The sequence below is a fragment of the Capsicum annuum genome, chromosome 1, assembly GCF_002878395.1.
Source record: "Capsicum annuum cultivar UCD-10X-F1 chromosome 1, UCD10Xv1.1, whole genome shotgun sequence".
NCBI lineage: Eukaryota > Viridiplantae > Streptophyta > Magnoliopsida > Solanales > Solanaceae > Capsicum > Capsicum annuum.
This window is the reverse complement of record NC_061111.1, coordinates 31030296-31049444: the sequence shown is the minus strand read 5'-3', so window position 1 is coordinate 31049444 and position 19149 is coordinate 31030296. Positions and strand designations below refer to the sequence as shown.

The 19149-nt window shown below is 37.7% G+C and overlaps 1 protein-coding gene across 1 annotated transcript in view; it reads right to left on the bottom strand.

Moving 5' to 3' along the window:
* LOC107871421 (ATP-dependent DNA helicase Q-like 2) overlaps window positions 1-16865 on the bottom strand; it is a gene marked incomplete at its 5' end in the record, with an annotated part of 28936 nt that extends 12071 nt beyond the window's left edge. Inside the window, 9 exon segments of the mRNA XM_047409404.1 lie at window positions 623-656; window positions 734-770; window positions 10410-10498; window positions 12841-12963; window positions 13050-13154; window positions 13255-13359; window positions 15489-15704; window positions 15771-15917; window positions 16645-16865. Of these exon segments, the coding sequence (XP_047265360.1) occupies window positions 623-656; window positions 734-770; window positions 10410-10498; window positions 12841-12963; window positions 13050-13154; window positions 13255-13359; window positions 15489-15704; window positions 15771-15917; window positions 16645-16865 (1077 nt within the window).
* Window positions 16866-19149: the final 2284 nt, after the last annotated feature.

Genomic DNA, 19149 nt, shown 5'->3' with positions numbered 1-19149 from the left:
TGAAATTATTTTGCTACTAATTTTCTTATGTTTTTCAATGTATCTTGATTGAGAAAAGGAACACTGCTTCAGAAGAAAAAAGAAAAATTCGATGAAAGGGTATGGGTTAAGAAATTAATAGTAACTTTTTTACATACAAGAAAAACAAAGAATCTTAAGACCTAAGATATTGGAACTCAGAATTTAATCATGTCGCATGTCAGACAATAGACTAAATCACTATTCTTTTGGATATATAATAACTAGATTATTATTAGGACAATGAAAAACCATATACTCAAGAAAGGTCTATTCTCTGGATCTTTATCCATCAATATCATCTAATCTCGAGGGACAGAATTCTTCAGGTATCACATCTTTTATCAAACAAACCCTTTGTTTATAGAGCGAGATCCACAAGCTTGCCTGAAGAAACAATTGCTAAAGTAACGTTTTTTAAGCACCCAAGTGTGGGGGCCAGGGAGGAATAATATCTTCACTAATTCATCAATTTAACGGACATGTCAAAAGGATATAACCAGGTAATTTACTAACCATCTGGCTTGTTAATTCCCATACCAAATGATGTATGAAATTACATGGTAAGACAAGTCAAAAGGACATAACCAGGTAACTTACTAACCATCTGGCTTGTTAATTCCCATACCAAATGCCACCTGAACAAGAAAAGGCACTTCCAAGTATGATAAATGCCATAAAAGAATAAGAAGTCAGGAAACTTCATGATACATACCGTACCAACAATCACTTGCAACTTCCCATTACTCCACCTATGACATCACATATAAGTTACTTGTTGAATTAGAATAAGATTTTACAATTAAAAAAATGATACCAGTAATTACAAACACACGGATACAATAATAAACAAAAATCACAGTTTGGAAGCTCATATGTTGTAGATAATATCATTTCTTAAGGTGTGTTTTATAATATTTGTAAGGATATGGCACCTGGACCTAACTCACCCCAAAAGTTATGTCATGAGGGGAGATTGGCCAAGAACATATAACCAGACTGTACTCAATTCTCCAACCAATGTGAGTCTTTCACCCACTATACCCACCCCCCTCACGCCCAACTAGCGCGTGGACCGAGAGCCCAAACGAGGATGGATCAGGCTATGATACCATGTAAAATTATGTCTTGGACCTAATTCACACCTCAGAAGGTAGCTCAAACAGAGTAGAATTGTCCAAGACTTATAAAGAGATCTACCATCTAATTAACTACCAATGTGGGATTTTTTTCATTCTTTAGCACCACACCTCACACCCAGGAACATCTGATGCGTTACAATTTTTAATTTGGGGCCCAACATTGGGTGAAATGGGTCCTGCTCTGATACAATGTAAAATTAGGTCTTAGGCCTAACTCACATCCCAAAAGTTAGTTCATGAGGGGAGGATTGTCCGAGTCCATGTAAGGAGACCAAACACCCATCCTTTTTTCAATGTGGGGCTTTAACACTCCCTCGCATGTCTAAACCTTGTTAATTGAAGCATGCACAATATAATATCGGGGCCCAACATCGATGAACAAAGAATTTGGATGGTCCTGGCTCTGATACCATGTAAAGAAATGGATTTTGGGCTAGATCAACCACAAGAGCTAGCTTTTGGGATGTGAGTTAGGCCTAAGACCTAATTTTACATGGTATCAGAGCCAGACCCGTCCAAATTCTTTGTTCACTGATATTGGGCCCCCATATTATATTATCCATGCCCCAATTAACAAGGTTTGGGCGTGCGGCGGAGTGTTAAGAGTCACACATCGAAAAAAGAATGGGTACTTGGTCTCCTTATATGGATTTGGACAATCCCCCCATGAGCTAGCTACGGGCTGTGAGTTAGGCCTAAGACCTAAATTTACAATATTAAATATTTTCAATGCAATTTTTTTTTTGACAATGGTAACAGACTGTATATAAATCATCAGCAAAAAAGCTGGAAGCCAAAATTACATCATTGAATCTACATCCAAAAGAGTAAAAACAATAGACTACACTAAATCCTATCTCATCTACAAGGATCCTAGGATGTCGACTATAGAAACTGGGTCATCTATATACTCCGAGCTACACCAATAACAAAAACTTATAATACAGCTCATCTTTAACTTTTAAAGAGAGTTGTTGCCTTCAAAACACCTACAGTTTCTCTCTTTTCAAATGGTCCACTAAATTACTACCGGGACAATTCTCCATCTATTTTTGTTAGTCTACCACCACCCTCAAAATTTTAGCTAGTTAGTGTCTCCCCTGTTCTTCCCGACATCATCCACCTTGTGCCTCTGAAGCTGGTAAATAGATTCGAAAGTTGTCTGACTACTTTCCAGTGAAGAAACAGATGATTAATTGTCTATGCATTATGTTCACAAAAATGCATCTTGAGCACATATGTCTGCGCTTCTTCATTAGGTGAATGTAGCTACTTCATATGAAATTTTTTACTTTCCAGATAAGCTTCCCAGCTTCCAAGGCAAAAAACTGATTTGAGACCCCGTTTGATTCATGTCCTTATAGGTAAAACTTACAGTAAAAATGCCTTTGGATGTGGCATTTCCATCTTAGGGTATCGTGTCCTTCCTGTAGACCCTTACATTGGTCTAGTGTGCAATAAAAGTTGGGCAATCTTTTCGTCTCCCCATTGTTCAGGATTGCGCTCGCATCGTCGCATATGCGATGATGCGAGCCCCCCTCATTACGTGTAGCTGATGTGAATGCATCATGTTTATTTTATTTTTAGGGTCAATTTTAAATTAAAAAAAAGGTCATTTCGCGTTGATTTTATATTTAGCATCAATTTAAATTTAAAAGACGAGTATATTTGAGTGACTACAACTGCTGCAATTTTCTAAGGTTAAGTTTGATGTCCACTGCTGCAACTTCTTCTTCTTCACTGTGCGACTACCACTATGGCGACTTCTTCTTCTTCTTCACTGCTTCACTTCAATGATGCACTCATATTGCTTCATGCTTCACGTAATGCGTGATGTGGAGCCTTGTCACTTTTTTCCGCATCACGCTTCCTTGAACACTGCGTCTCCCAGTCTTGCATCAATCTTCTATAGGTCAAGTTCCAGTTTGATTTGACCACACATCATTCTTAGCCAGCATTAATGTGTCCCATTTGACTAAATGATAACCTTTCCCTCCTCGCCTCCTCGCCTGAAGAAATTCCTCTAAGAGCATCAATTCTTTCCTCCACATTAACAGGAAGAGAAAATAATGACATCAAGTAGGTAGGCAAGGCATCCAATACATAGTACAAAGTTGATTAGGACCAAGCTGCCACTCCGAGACAAGTATTATGCTTTCCATCTAGTCAATTTTTTTCACATCTCTCTATGACGTCATTCCGTATATCTCTTGATTTACTTTTTGCACCTAGAGGCATTCCTATGTAAACGGTTGGAATCTTACCTATCTCTCCACCCAACATTCCAGCCAATTGTTGAATCCTAGCCACTTCATTAATTGGGAAAATAAGACTTTTTCTCCGATTAATGTGAAGGCCTAAAATAGCCTTAAAGAGAATCAAAATAATCCTCAAACACTTCAACGAACTCTCTTCTGCATCACAAAATATGAGTGTCATCTGTATATTGTAAGTGTGTTACTTCCACTTATCATTTCGTTCCTTTGCTACATTGAAACCTCTTATCTAACCATTATTGTGGGAAATCTTCACCATATTGTTAGGTCCCTCCATCACCAGAATGAACAAAAAAGGTAATAACATATCAATTTGTCCCAAACCTCTTTGAGACGAAAAAAAGCCTTTGGGTGAGCCATTTATAAAAATAGAGAACCTGGCAGTGGTAATGCAAAATCTTATCCATCTAATCCATTTTCCTCCAAACCCCATCTTCTATAAATTCCAAGCAAGAACCTCCAATTCACATGGTCATATGCCTTTTCATTATCCAATTTGCACATGATGCCTGGAGTCTTATCTTTCATTCTGGGATCTATGCATTCATTAGCAATAAGGATAGCATCAGTGATCTTCTGCCTCTCAAGAATGCCAAAATGCTTACAGGCACATTTACCAATGACACTTTCTCTCCTACTTCCTAGGACTGTAGAGCTTTTCTTTTTCGGTAGACTTGTCGAAATTGACCCTCTCTCTTTCAAACAACTCAATTTTTACATGTTGTGATCACTGTTTTACTAAAATTTCCCTCTTCTGAATCTATGGGGGATAATAGAATATATTTCAACCAAGGTTTTAAATCTTATGACATACCCAGATGGACTACAAACAATGTTACATGGTACGACTGGGCGGAAAGAAGCAGAAATATGATGAGAAGGGTTGCACTCAGTGAGAAGGTGTTGGAATGGATTTGCTTCTCTGAATCATCAGACCAAAAAAATTAGGTCAAAAAGAGGAGACACAAGGACCAGGTGGCAGATTTCTTTGGTACGAGAAAATACAATTCCCATGGGAGATATATGAGTATCCTGTGTCACTGAAGGGAGAGGACAGAGCAGTGTGGCATAAATGTTGCTGACAGACATAAATGTTGGTTGGAAAAATGTGGCATTTAAGATTCAAAATTTCATTAAAGGTCCACCACTGAAGGAAATGGAGACACAAAGCAAGACAAATGATTTAAATGTGCCTTATGCAAAAGCAGTTACTATCAGCAAATGGCAAAGTAGTAGCTCTGACATAGCCACAACCAAAGGGAAAGAGATTGAAACCAATGTTGCAGCCAAAATCAAAGATCAAGGAGTACTGGGAAGATGTATTTTTGGGTCTTTTGGTAATGCAAAAGCTGAAACACCCACCCTCTTAAAAGTTAGACGCGGTCCTCGACGGTGTGGAAGAAGGCTTTTGGGATTAATATCTATGAGATGTTGGACAGCTGTTTCCTCTTTAAGTTTCCAAATAAATACAAGGCGGAACAAATTCTACAGGGAGAATGGCAGTGGAAGAAAAGCAGACTCAAATTAGAGTGGTGGAACCCTTCTGCAGGCTGCGAGCCTATCACTCACGAACCCAAATCCAACTGGATTATGGCTTTGGGTCTACCAATGCATCTCTGGACGGAAGAGACTTTCCGTGAGATCAGAGAACTCTGTGGCGGGTGGCTGGCAACGGAGGAGGAAACAAAACTAAGAAACCACCACAAATGGGCTAGGATCGAGACTCGAGGGGATGATCAGAACATGCCAACGAAAGTTACCATCTCCAAAGATAGAGTTAACTTTATTATTCCGATATGGTAGAAAGGAAAACACGATTCAAGTTGTCGTCGGAGAGAGAAGGTCTAGCCGCCGAAAAAGTTGAGAAAACCCAAAGGAAGAACCAGTGGATAACAGAGACTTCATCCTCTATATCCGAGACTCCAGAACATGTTGATGGTGATGGAACAGGGGAGACATGTGTGGGGACAGCTGGAGATTTTTTAAAATTAACTGCAGGAGCACGTGATTGGCATGTGCACAGTTTAAAAAACAAATTGGGCTTAAAACCTGTTGGGTCGGATCAAACAAAGATTATTGCTAATAATTTTAACCCACAAACCACTGAAGACTTCTTCCAGGAGATTATAGTGGACGAAATGCGGTGATTTTCTCTTCTGATTATCACATGAGAAGAAATCAGAAAACAAAAGAAGCTGCCCTAACCGCTATTGATGAACAATTACAAGTTGAAGGAGGGGAAAAAGAACTTGAGCAACTGTGTGTAGCAAACAGTGAATGGGTTGAAGATAAAGAACAGGGGGAGATCATCACGCCTGACATAGAGTTGAGATAGGAAATATTGGGGATGGTCAATTCTGGAGAATTATGGGATGTATAGGAGATTGAACCTCTTTATACGCAGCAACAAGAAGCTCTCATTGAAATGGAGAGGAAAGCTACAGTGTGGGTTCAACAAAACTTGCTTAAACTCCATAAGATGTTTGTGATGGATTTTCAGGGATTGAAAGAGAAAGCACTTAAACTCCTAAGGCGGGTGGATGCAAGCAAGCAAGCAAGAAGAATGGAGAAATCGGGAGTAGTTAGAAGAACAAAAATCAGAGGAGCATAAGAGTTAAAAGAACCTGATATCTTTGGTGATAGAGGGAAGGGGAAAGGGAGCTCACAGAATACTCCATGAAGATCAAATTGATCTCATGGAATGTTAAGCGGTTGAAGGAACAGAGGAAGAGGAGAGTGGTACGAAGTCTAATTCAAGACTGGAAAGCAGACATAGTCCGTCTCTAGGAAACCAAATTAGAAGGCAATGTACATGAGTTAATTAAGCAAATTTGGGTAGGGAGATTATTAAGTATGCATGTTTGGAGGCCAGTGGAACCAGAGGAAGAATCTTACTACTTTGGGATTCTAGAATCTGGGAAGGGGAAATCTTACAAGTTGGAGCTTATACTCTTTCTTGCAAATTCAAGGCTCAGTTGAGTAATTTTGAATGTCACATAACTGGTGTGTATGCTCCTAACAGTAAAGTGGAGAGGAGGCTTGTATGGGAGGAATTGGCTGATGTAAGAGGCCTGTTTGATGGATCATGGGCTATCTCTGGTGACTTCAACGATTGTAGATTTTCCTTTTCCTCTGAAAAAGGGATTGGAACAGGAGAAATACAGCAATGAGAGAGTTTTCAGATTGCATTGAGGACCTGGACCTCATTGATCTACAACTAAGTGGTGGAAACTATACCTGGTATAGAGGGGATAACCATACCACTGCATCAAAATACACAAGATAATGGTTTCCACAAAATGGAACAATCTCTTCAATAATCTAAAGCAGACTACACTGCAAAGAGTGAACTCTGATCATGTCCCAATTGCTCTGCTTTGTGGACACTGGGAGCAATCTAAATCCTACTTTAAGTTTGAAAATTGGTGGCTGAATTAAGAAGGTTTTGTTGAAAAAGTCAAGAATTGGTGGAGTGAATTTGAATTTTATGAAACGCCAGACTACATCTTAGCATGTAAACTCAAAGCTCTCAAAGAAAAATTGAAAGAATGGAGTAGACATAAACAAGGGAATTTGAAATTACAAAAGAATAACCTTCTCAATCAGATGGCTGTGCTAGACTCTCAGTTGAATATTAGAGCCTTGACAGAGGAAGAAATTGCCAGAAAGCAACACTGTTCATGGAGTATGAGGGGTGTTTGAAGATGAGGAAATGGCCTGGAGACAAAGATCAAGGGCCTTATGGCTCAAAGAAGGGATAGAAATACAAAGTTTTTCCATCAAACTGCTAATGCCCACAAAAGATATAATCACATTGATCAATTGGAAGTGCAGGGAGAGACCATATTTGATCTTAATAGAATTAAGAAGGAAGTCATATCCTTCTACAAGAAGTTATATACAGAACCTGAAGACCGGAGACCTTCTAAAAATATTAGCAATCATCCTACCATCACAGAGGATGAGAAAGAGACACTGTAGGCAGCATTCGAGGAGCAAGAAGTTTTTGAGTGCTTAAAGATGTGTGCTATTGACAAAGCCCCTGGTCCTGATGGTTACACAATGGGGTTCTATTTAACATGTTGGGAGATAATTAAACAAGACATTATAGAGACTTCACAATTTCCATTCAACTGGGATGTTTGAAAAAAGCTATAATGTAACATACATAGCACTGATTCCTAAGAAGATAGGAGCAAAGGAGCTCAAAGACTTCAGACCCATCAGTTTAATTGGAACCTTTTACAAGTTGATCTCTAAGGTACTGACAGAAAGGTTGAAGAAAGTTGTGGATAAGTTGGTAGAAAAGCAACAAATGGCTTTTATCAGAGGCATACAGATAATCGATGCAGTGCTCATAGCTAATGAAGCAATTGATTCTAGAATGTCCCAAAGCAAACCTGGTATATTATGCAAACTTGATATCAAGACAGCATATGACCATGTGAATTGGGAATTCATTCTAAGTATGCTGAGACAAATGGGGTTTGGTGAGAGATGAATCAAGTGGATCAAGTTTTGTATGTGAATTGTGAAGTTTTCTGTGCTTATCAATGGTTCACCTGAAGGTTTTTTCAATGCACACCGAGGGATTAGACAGGGAGACCCCCTATCCCCTTCTTGTTCATCATAGCTATGGAGGGGCTAAATAATATGTTGAACATAGCCACGATAGCAGGAAGAATTTAGGGATTTGAAGTTAGCAAGGTTGATGAAAACAGTGTGGAAATCACACATCTGCAATATGCCGATGACACTAATTTTTCGTAGGGCTGGAGAGGAGCAACTGATGATCTTAAAACTTATACTGGTTTACTTTAATGCAATATCTGGGCTCCATATAAATTGGAACAAAAGCCATTTGTACCCAATTAATGTGGTTCCAGAGATGGATCATCTTTCTCGGATTTTGGGAGAAGTGGTGGGAAATTTGTCATCAGTATACTTAGGTATGCCTTTGGGTGCAAAATCAAGATCCATAAACATTTGGAACCTAATTCTGGAGAAGTGCAAAAAGAAATTAGCTAGATGAAGATCCCAATATCTATCTTTGGGAAGTAGACTAACTCTGATAAATTCAATTCTAGATGCTCTTCCTACATATATGTTATCTTTCTTTCGTATACCTCAGTCAGTAGTTCAAAGGTTGGACAAAATCAGAAGAAATTTCTTGTGGCAAGGCAATAAGGAAAGGAAAAGATTTCACTTAGTCAAATGGAAGAATATCATTAGAAGCAAGAAACAAGGGGGCTTAGGTATCAAGAACCTCAAAAACCAGAGCAAAGCTTTGAAGGTGAAGTGGCTATGGAGGTATCATCAGGAGGACCAAGCACTTAGGTGTAGGGTGATCAAGAGCAAGTATGAGGAACTGAACAAATGGATGACTAAAGAGGTAAATATTCCCTATGGTGTTAGTCTTTAGAAGTCAATCAGAATCTTCTGGCCTTTCCTCAATAATCAGTCAACTGTCAAGGTTCTAAATGGTAGAAAAACTATATTTTGGGCTGACAAATGTATGGGTGCTGAGAGCCTCAAAGATCTCTTTCTTGATATCTTTGTTTTGGCTCAACATCAACAGAACACAATTGCTGATATGTGGTCGCAACAAGGATGGAATTTGGTCCTGAGAATAAAATCTAAATGACTGGGAAATTCCTAGAATGATCGAACTTTACAAGTTACTGGAGAGTTTTCAAGGAACACAGACTGGTGAGGATTATTTATGGTGGCATGGGCACAACAAAGGTAGATACAGGGTAAAGGAAGGATATAAACAGATAAGTCTTAGTGATACAAATGTTAGTGATAATCAAGTCTTCAAATGGCCTTGGAAGCATATCTGGAGAGACAAAGTGACACATAAAGTGGCATACTTTACTTGGCTGCTAGCCAATGAAGCAGTTTTGACATAGGATAATGTGGCTAAGAGAGGTATCTCTCTATGCAACAGGTGCTCCTTATGTGGCAAGGATACAGACGGTGAGACACCTCTTCCCGCACTGCAATTTCACTGACCAACTGTGGCAGATTTTCCTTAATCTCAGAGGCATTTCCTGGAGTATGCCTCGTAAGATTGATGAGACTCTATTCAGTTGGGAGGAAGCTGGAGTTGGGGTTACAAACAAAGAAAGATGGAGGATGATCCCTGCTTGTATATGGTGGACTAAAAGGAGAGAGAGAAATAATAGATGTTTTGAGAATAGGGACAACAACCTACAGGGAGTCAAGCTTAAATGTATTTTGTTGTTTTGCTTTTGGTGTACCAATGTTTACTCCAATGAGACTGAGTCAATCATAGATGTTTTAGGGTCCATCTAGATTTTGGTTCATCTTTGGGGAAGATTATACTTCTTTCTCATAATTGTAAATATGTTTTTTCAGTACTACCTAAGTACTGACTTAAATACAAATGTTACTCGTGTCAAAAAAAAATATTTGTGCATTACTTTCTTCAATCTCTTTGTGAGAATCTTGGGTATTCAATGCATAATAATTTCGGGAAAATATTTGTCAGATCATTTTCCAAAAATAAGTTAGGTTTAAAGGTAGGTAACATATGGTAATAGCAGAAGGTATGGGCACAAAGTGATGTCTCAGTGATGATTTGTGTACTAAGGGTTGTGCTATTTGAACTAACAACAAGGTGGGGATGGAGCATGAGATGATGTCTCAGTGACAATTCTGAATACTAAGGCTAAAAACAATTAAATACAAGTGAAATAGTGTAATAATTGAGATAATTATAAGGGAAAATAACATAAAACCATAGCTTTTCTTCTTTTTGGTATACCGGAGATTTTTTCCTCAATAATAATAAAATTTACCACTTTAGATTTTAAAAAGGATAATAAAATCACCAGAAAGGTAAACAAAGCACCCGTTTGCAAAGATAATTTTAATAAATAATTATAGCAAAAAGGTAATTGTATATATAGAATGAGCAGATAGAAATATCCGAAGAAAATTTTCGTACCTTAGATGAACTCTCTCACGAGCATTTACATCCATATCTGCATGATAGTGGTCCGCCGAAATTTCCCTTTCCCGCAATTCTAGCGCAACCTATAGTTTGTCATCAAATAGGAAGGTGAAACAAAAATTTGCAAATAACAAGCAAATTTAATAGAAACAACACAATGCAAATACAATGTGGATCAGAAAAGTAATTAAAATGATATCTGTCAAAGTCTCCATTTTTGTTTCTTGAATACATATCACATCCGCTCCCCATTCCCTAAAGATTGCTTCAATGATGGCTCTTTTATTGGGGTCATTCATCCTCCTCACATTCCTACTAATAATTTTGCAATCACTTACCCCCTTAACGCCTTCACACTCCTCAATTTCCTCACTCGCTTCCATATTTCTCTTTTTGTACACTAACATCTTTCCTTCCCCCATTTGTTCTTCAATAGGTTCCCTCTTCTTCTCCACCCCTTCTTTTTCCATTGAAATTGAATTACCTCTAGCCTCATGGATAATGCAACACAGCAAATTCAATTACTCTTTCCTCCATCCCCTCAATAGAGACCCCAAAGTACTTCCCAAAATTAATAAATCTCTCTTCAGCCCACTTTGAAAGGTTTAGTTTCCCTTCCAAAATAGCCAAAGGTTGGGGCTCATCCCACTGCCAAGCCCGACGAATTGATGATCCCACATTTGTGAGCCAGAATCAAGGCTTGCATAGACTCTGCAGGTACAAGAGAATTTATAGAATGAACAACAGCACTCCGTACATGACTAGCCACAGAAGAAAATCCATTTCCCAGCACTGAATCAAGGCCCTCAAGCATTCCTTGGGAAGAAAAAGAGGCAACACAAACAGTGTCAGTAATGAGCCTGTAGCTTTGCCGAAGTACATATTCTCACAAACAGAAGCCCTGATATATATATATATTTTTTTTGAGGGGGGAGGGAGGTTGGCAAGCTCATACGACCACTCCAAGTTGTGCCCAGCACGAACCGTCGAAACAGGGGCCTAGAGGTCCCCACGAACTTGGTTCTGCGTTCAAGTGAAATTCTCAGCTCAGAAGATTTCTGATCTTCAGGAAGACTACAGTATTTTCTCCCATCAAAAACCCTCTGGTTTTTAAATGGGACTCAAGCTGGTTTATTTTGGTTAGTGACTCGGTCTTTTCTCTCTTTCCAGGCTGGTTCACCAAACCAGGAATATTCTCATATTTTCGTTGAAATGAAACTCTTTCTTCTTCTCACGGGATCGAAACCTTCATCCTTTATTTTTGCATGATACAAGAGCTGGAAACTCCATCTCTGACGCATCAGATAGCTTCACTAGTGGCTCAGCAGTCATCCTCCCCCCTTTCTTCCTTGTTTCCTAGCGCTCCCATTCCTCCAGCGACAAACAAGATGGTCGAAATTCAGGATACAACCAAACCCAAAAGCAGCATCTTCAACCCTCAATGAATGGTACTCTTCCCCCTTTCCTTACCATTATTCTCACCCTCGAAAGGTCATGTAGATTCCATATGACATCCACATAGCCACCACACAGGTCCCTAATTTTCTTGAAAAGACCGAAACACCATAAATGGACAGGAAGACCAACCACGTTTCCCACTGAATCTCTGAAAACTCGTGGGTCGTCCCATCCGCTGTGATCTACCCATTTTTCCAGCCTTAAGAAGCTCTCTCTCAGCCACCTTCTGCCTCTGTCAAGAATGTCCACTGCATAGTCTTCATCCACGAAACGGAACAAGATTCGAGTTTCACCCAACTTCGAAATCTTCAGGCCATCGATACCATTCCACGCTTCTGCTGCCCAGTTCCAACGGCTTCACGCTTCTGCTGCCCAGTTCCAACGGCTTCACGCTTCTGCTGCCCAGTTCCAACGGCTTCAGGTGATCCCATCCATTTAGAAAAAGTTAAGTTTTCAAAAATTTCTTTCAGATCTGGGAATGTTCCTCAGAGAGACAGAACTTGGGTTCCCCATTGGAATATACCGTCTTGCACCTCCCACCTAGCTCTAGCGCTTGCTAATCTAAGGTCTCTTTGAAAGACATGAGCACTCTCTTCCTAGATTATAGAGAGAAATAAGAGCTTCTCTCTATAGAACCCATTTTGTTTAGGAATATACTTTGAAGAGGTATGTGACTAATTTTGATCAAATATCACAACTGGCCAACCTATTCCATGGAACAAATGATAGAGTTTACACAGGGTGGTTATATGCTCTATAATTAGACCATCTAAGCAACATCCAGATCTCATGAATTCCTGTTAGATACCCAAGCAATGAGCTTTCTAGCACAGGATGTGCTGTAAAACTATATCACATCCAATCAAGCACTATTACACCTGTGCGCCCAAGTGCAATTAACACCATGTTTGCAGATAGAATTAACGCACGAGATGGAGTCTTACACAATAGAGCTAGTGGACTGTACCTGCTCACACTCCTTCCTGGAGAAGCAATAAACTATCCCAGATTCATTATTTGGATATGATGTTCGAATATATTCGGCAATTTCATCAACCACGGTCTTTGCAGTAGACGACTTCTCACGTACCTGCAAAACGAATCAAATAGTTTGAAACATAAGATGCCCATGGCAGCAAATGTTATAATTTTACTTTACTTCGAGTACAACTATACCATGTAATAAAGATTGGGTCTGTTAACTGAACTAACAAACTTAACACATCTTGGAATATGAAGCATCTCCATCAGATCATCCTGTACTTTCTTTGTTGCAGTCGCCTGGGAAAAAGACATGCAAGTTCAGCTGTTGTTAGAAATTATTCTTCAACAAATTAAACAAAGGACATTTGTTCTCTTCAAGCTATGAATTAATACATACAGTTAGAGCAACCACAGGAACATTAGGAAACTGAGTCTTTAATATACCCAGATTCTTGTAATCTGGACGGAAATCATGGCCCCACTGGCTACAGCAATGTGCCTCCTGCAAGCAATTTGAGCAAAGTCATTGGCGCAAGTTGACATGTAGTTCCAAGCAATGGCATATCTCTTCACTACTACTGCTGCTATAAATTATACTCAGTCAGCTCGGGATAATTCCCTATTGAAGAACTAAAGAATTGTATCCATAAAAAAGAGTTACTCGTCATTGTCTTTCATTCATCAGTTGCAGTTGACAAAAGCTTTCTGTTGCAGATCAAAATAACTATTTATGAAACCATAAGATTTACAAGATTCGCAACAATTTTGCAAGACTGAACTCACTAGGATGGAATGTGAAATAAAACTGTATACGTCAAAGACTCAAAATTAGGTAATTATTTACTCCCTCTGTTTAAAAAAGAATGACCTTTTTTAACTTGGCACCAAGTTTAAGAAAATAAAGAAGACTTCAGAATTTTGTGGGCATAAATTAAAGTTGTATCAAATTTACCAAAATATCCTTTAATCTTGTGGTCTTAAACATGTCATGTGGAAAGTTGAAATTAAAAGGTTGCCAAAAAAGGAAAGGATCATTCTTTTTTAAACGGACTAAAAAGGACGACAGGTTATTCTTTTTTAAATGGAGGGAGTATTTGATAGGTGTAATTACCTAATTTGTAACCAAACCTAAGGTTTTGCACCATTTTAATGTTTAAATATTTCTTTTAGGTCTAAATTAATTATTTAGGTTTTTATTTCATTTTTAGTAAGTTTTACTTTTAAAAATCGATAACTACATAAATAAAATCACATTTTAGGATAAGTTTTGTTTTCATTTTTCAAAAGAGAAAATTCAAAAAATATATGTTTTCATTATATGTTTCTGTGCTGTACTATGTGTTTGTGTGATATCTCGTGACTTGAGCCGGGGGTCTTTCGGAAACAGCCTTTCTACTTCATCAGAGGTAGAGGTATGGACTCCGTACATCTTACCCCCCCCAGACCCCACTAAGTGGGAATACACTGGGTTTGTTGTTGTTGTTGTTGTATATGTTTTCATTATAGATTTTAACAAATAAGCTAGTGATATTAATTTTCTTTATAGTTATATTTTATTTTGGACTAGCAATTCAATTTTTCATATTTTAATTAGTCTAAAGTAGTTAGTTATTATTTGTATAATTGTATTTTTATTTTATATTTTCAATTTTAAAGAAACAAAAAAAAAGATAAAAAGAGACCAAAAAAACAAAGAAAGAAAACCACTAATCCGAACACTGTCCATCCCTCACGACTTTCCGCTAAATCAAGATACTTATCCTGATGATATCTTTCAGAATGCAATTATCATGATTAAGTGGAATTTTAGGCATAACACACAAGTAAACACTTCTGAACTGGCAACACAACACCCCAAACTTTGAAAATGCACATCTAGAACCTTAACTTGGTCTAAGTTGGCTGTGCAAACACCCGAACTTTGAGAAACACCACCTTAAAGGTGTCTAGTTATGCATTTTCAAAGTTAAGGCGTTCACAACAGACACATGTGTCAAGTTGAAGTGTCTAGATGGCCACAATGAAAATTGGAATCTTCAACAACCAGTGGAGGCCAAGTTAAAGTGTTAGTCTATGTGTTATGCCGGCATGTTACGTATTATACTTTGACTCACTTTTTTTAATAAAGGAAAGTACTTTGCCTCTTTCTTTTTTACTCACTTGTACTATTTTCATTTCTTTGGTCAAGATACTCAGGTTTCAAGAAAAAAAGTAGTATTAGATTGACAGGATTTAAATGTGTTGGGGTCTCCATTTTTTACTTGAAGAGCAAAGCTCCATTGAGAAAAATCCAGAAGGGTAACAAAAGGATCCGTCTTGAGAGCATAAGCTCATGCAAATAATTTAAAGCTTATGTAAGATTCTATCTTTTTCTTTGTCAAAATTTCATTTACCTGTGGATATTGTGCTTGCTTTTGTATGCATGCATGCACTAGTCAAATGTTTTTTGCCCTATCTTCTAAATCGGAAACTTTAGCCTGGTTTGAAGTCAATAAGATAAATTAAGCGATATGCACATAAAGACTGTTAGCCTCCCAAAGACAGATGAAAGGACGAAAAAGAAGAGATGTCCTTAATTAAGCTTTAACTACAGTATATTGGAAGTGATAAAATGCAAAATTGTAGACTTACATCAATTGAAATTAGAGAGAGCCGACCAGCATGGTGACACTTTTCAAGTTTTGACATAAATCTCTTGCTCTTTGATATCTTTTCTGGTGTAACATACAATATTTTAAGCTCATCACCCCCCTTCTCCAAAGCCTTATATATGAACTTCTCATTCTCCTTGGTAGTTGTTGAGGTTAACATGAAAGCTGGGATGCCTAAAGCTGCCAATCCCATGACCTGAGGCAATAACTTTTGTCAGCAGTTGCTGCATATACAAGGAAGATGGACTGGGTGCATAGATACCTGATCTTGAATAAGAGAAAGTAAAGGACTGACAACAAGAGCCACCCCATCCCGAAGAACTGCTGGAAGTTGATAGCAGAGACTCTTGCCCCCGCCAGCAGCCATAATTACTAGAACATCCCTTCCATTCATTATTGCGTTTATTATCTACAAACAGATTACTGACATTAGCAAATCTCTAAATGGATAATCTAGGTATATTTTAAAAATTCAGCACAGGACTATTTAATGTAAATCTTTACTTATGTACACTTTGGATTCAGTAATACTAGAACAGGAAGATTTATCTCTCAATAATCTACAGAACGATGAAAAGAAACGCAAGCAGATCAACTGAGATGATTAATAATTTGAAAATTCTACTACACCCAAATCCCACCTCCTTAAGGTAAATATTCTCACAAGCAATGTCTTTTTTAGATAAAAGTAATATATTTTATTAATAGTTGGGCAAAATCCCGTATGCAAGTGGAATACCTAAAGTAAAGAACCTACAAAACCAGATGGTTCTCTATAAACGACACAGTCATCTAACATACAGGAATTCCCACAAGCAACGTTAATAATTTTATTAGAACCATCTCTATCAAACACTGAACTGCACCATTTTCTTCTTTGGCAATGTTGATCTATTCCACACAAAATACAAAGGTCAGCTGATCAAGGCACCGTCTTAGGAACAAAAATAATGAATCAAAAATGACCAAAAGTATTGCACCATCTCACAATGGAGAAGCAGAGTGTTTACGGCCTCCTAATCAACAGCACTACGAACTCATCTGATGCCACTGACATCGACCGGACTCTAATGCAGATAAAAACCTTGTAATATAAGTCAACCAGTAAAAAGTAAATGTAGACAGGACGGACCAACCTCTCGCTGGTTTGCACGATATTTTGATATGCCAAAAACATTAAACCTAATGTCATCAGCTTGAGAGTCCCATTCAAACGGCCTTGACCAATCGTCTACTGAAACAGCAGCATTATCGGCACCCGGGCCACTAGATGATTCACAACTTTCCACCAGAGCTTTAAGTTCAAATCGTCTCTCATGTAATTTTTCTTGTCGATCTAACAAAAATTTTATTTGCTCTGAACAAGAAGGCATTGAAGACCATGCTTTCAGATGGACAGATAATTTACATCGCAGAAGAATTGAAAGATCAAACATTTAAGGACAGAATCCATCACAAAAACAAAAAAGACAAAGCAATGAAAAACAAAAGTAAAATCAGCACAAAATCATTGTAAGATTTGTTGAAACAAGGTTCCAGAACTCTTTGTAAATCAAAATATTAGACGAGTGAGGATTTATTTGTCTAGAATAACGTGTTATCAGAGTGGTATAAATCACACTGGCTAAAGTTATGCAGAATAAAATTCCAAAAGACAGTTATCCATGTTGGACACAGTGTCCATAAAGACAACTGTAGAAATGGGTCACCCTCACACGTGCAATAGAGTGTCTTAAGTTTTTCCATTCTCCGAAAAGTCACACAACCTTGACAAGTTGGTGCTTTAAAAAAAGTGAGCACATTTGATGCGACACCAAAAGATTTTTTTTTTAATAAAAAAGTGGATGGTAAACTTTTGGAACTTTGATAACATTGGTTCGATTTGATAAGAAGAAAGGAAGAGAGTCCGACGCTAATTGCTAAATAAGATGACCCTCATCAAAGGATAACACCTTGCCCTTCCACAGATTCCAATTGGCAAGGTTTTATGATGCGTTTGATTGAACAATAATATTGCTCTTATACCAATTCCACTAGTTTTTTCTTCAATATATTGGGCATTAGATGATGCTTTCAAAGATTCACGGTTAAGTTGCGCGGATTCTTCAGTTTTGATGCCGCACCCGTCTCGGATTCTTCCAAAATACATTAATTTTGGCGAATCCGACATGCACCCATTGACATTTTGACGAGTCTAAGCAACATAGATTCACGGTTGGTTTCATCTTTGCTTGTCATAGGAGGGGCTTATGTAAATTCTCACAATAAGGAACACCATCGCTTCTCTTGTTTGGTGGGTAGTTTGGAAAGACTATACACGAGAATATTTGAAGACAAGAAGGAGAACATTGTTAATCTTAAATATAAATGCAATTTTTAGCGTAGTTTAGAGCCAAAGGTCATGATTGATTTTCTTAGCTCTTTACACTCTTCACAAAGTTCTTTTGGATAGAATTTCTCCAAATTTACTGATACACATCAATAAAATCCTCTTCTTACCTATCCCTAAAAGTACCATCATCTAATACCATAGCATCAAGTTGGGTATTCAAAGTGACAGAAGAATCATAAGCTCAAACCAAATCAATAAAATCATAGCAATACAAATTAAAACCTCATCCAGCTTCTGTTCTGGATCGATTGTAACAAATCCCACTGAGGTAGCACAGTAACAAATATTGTTAGATTCTTGACGCCCAAGCCCAAATACTGAGAAAGTATCCCAATTACTCTAAGCCGCCAACTATGTAACTTTCTCTCTCCCCTTGTCCACATTTTTTAATGAATTAATGAATGACATGTAATGTGTATTGAACACCTTTTACACTAATGGCCATATATGAAAATAAACCAATTAAAGACTTCAGTGATCAAGTCAAACATATTGGACAGCTAGAGTAACTAACATATCTAAATGTCCTCTAATTTTCACCAACAAGTACCTTGATTAGCTAAATGCTCTACAACTTTGTTAACAATGATAAGATATAACACTATGCCAACATTCTTTCTCTTTCTTTTCCATTTTCTCAAAACACTATCGACCTAGTTGACAACTTGAAATAAATAGTTATTCTTATTTTTACAGACAACACAGAGCCCAAAACCTAGCTGTTCTAAGATCGGAGGTGGTAAAATGCTCAAAGTCTTAACTTTAGACTCAAGAAAGAGCGACAAACGTTTTCTAGAATAATAAAAACGTTTTCTAGAATAATAAAAATGCTTTCTTTACCCTTGAAAATTCCAATGTAATTATCTTAGCATTGTGGCATAATGCAAGGCACGTTACAATTCAAGAAAATCCCCATACTTTCTTTCTATATCTATAAACGACGAAACAAAGCATGGATTTCACGTTCCTAGTAGAATTACACTCTGTTTGGATGTTTGTTACATATTGTTTCATAACGTATCGTAATTGTACTGTTTTAATGAATATATCGCTCGGATAGATTGAATCATTTTCCATCCTTATACAATTTCACACATCAAATTGTTGGATATATCTACCATAAAAGTCGGGCACGAGGTAGAGCTACCGTAAAAAGGCAGGTAAAGGATAAAATAAGATTATTAAATAAGTAAAGACAAAATGAGGAAAAATATAAGGTAAGGACGCGATCACACCAGTTAAAAAAAAA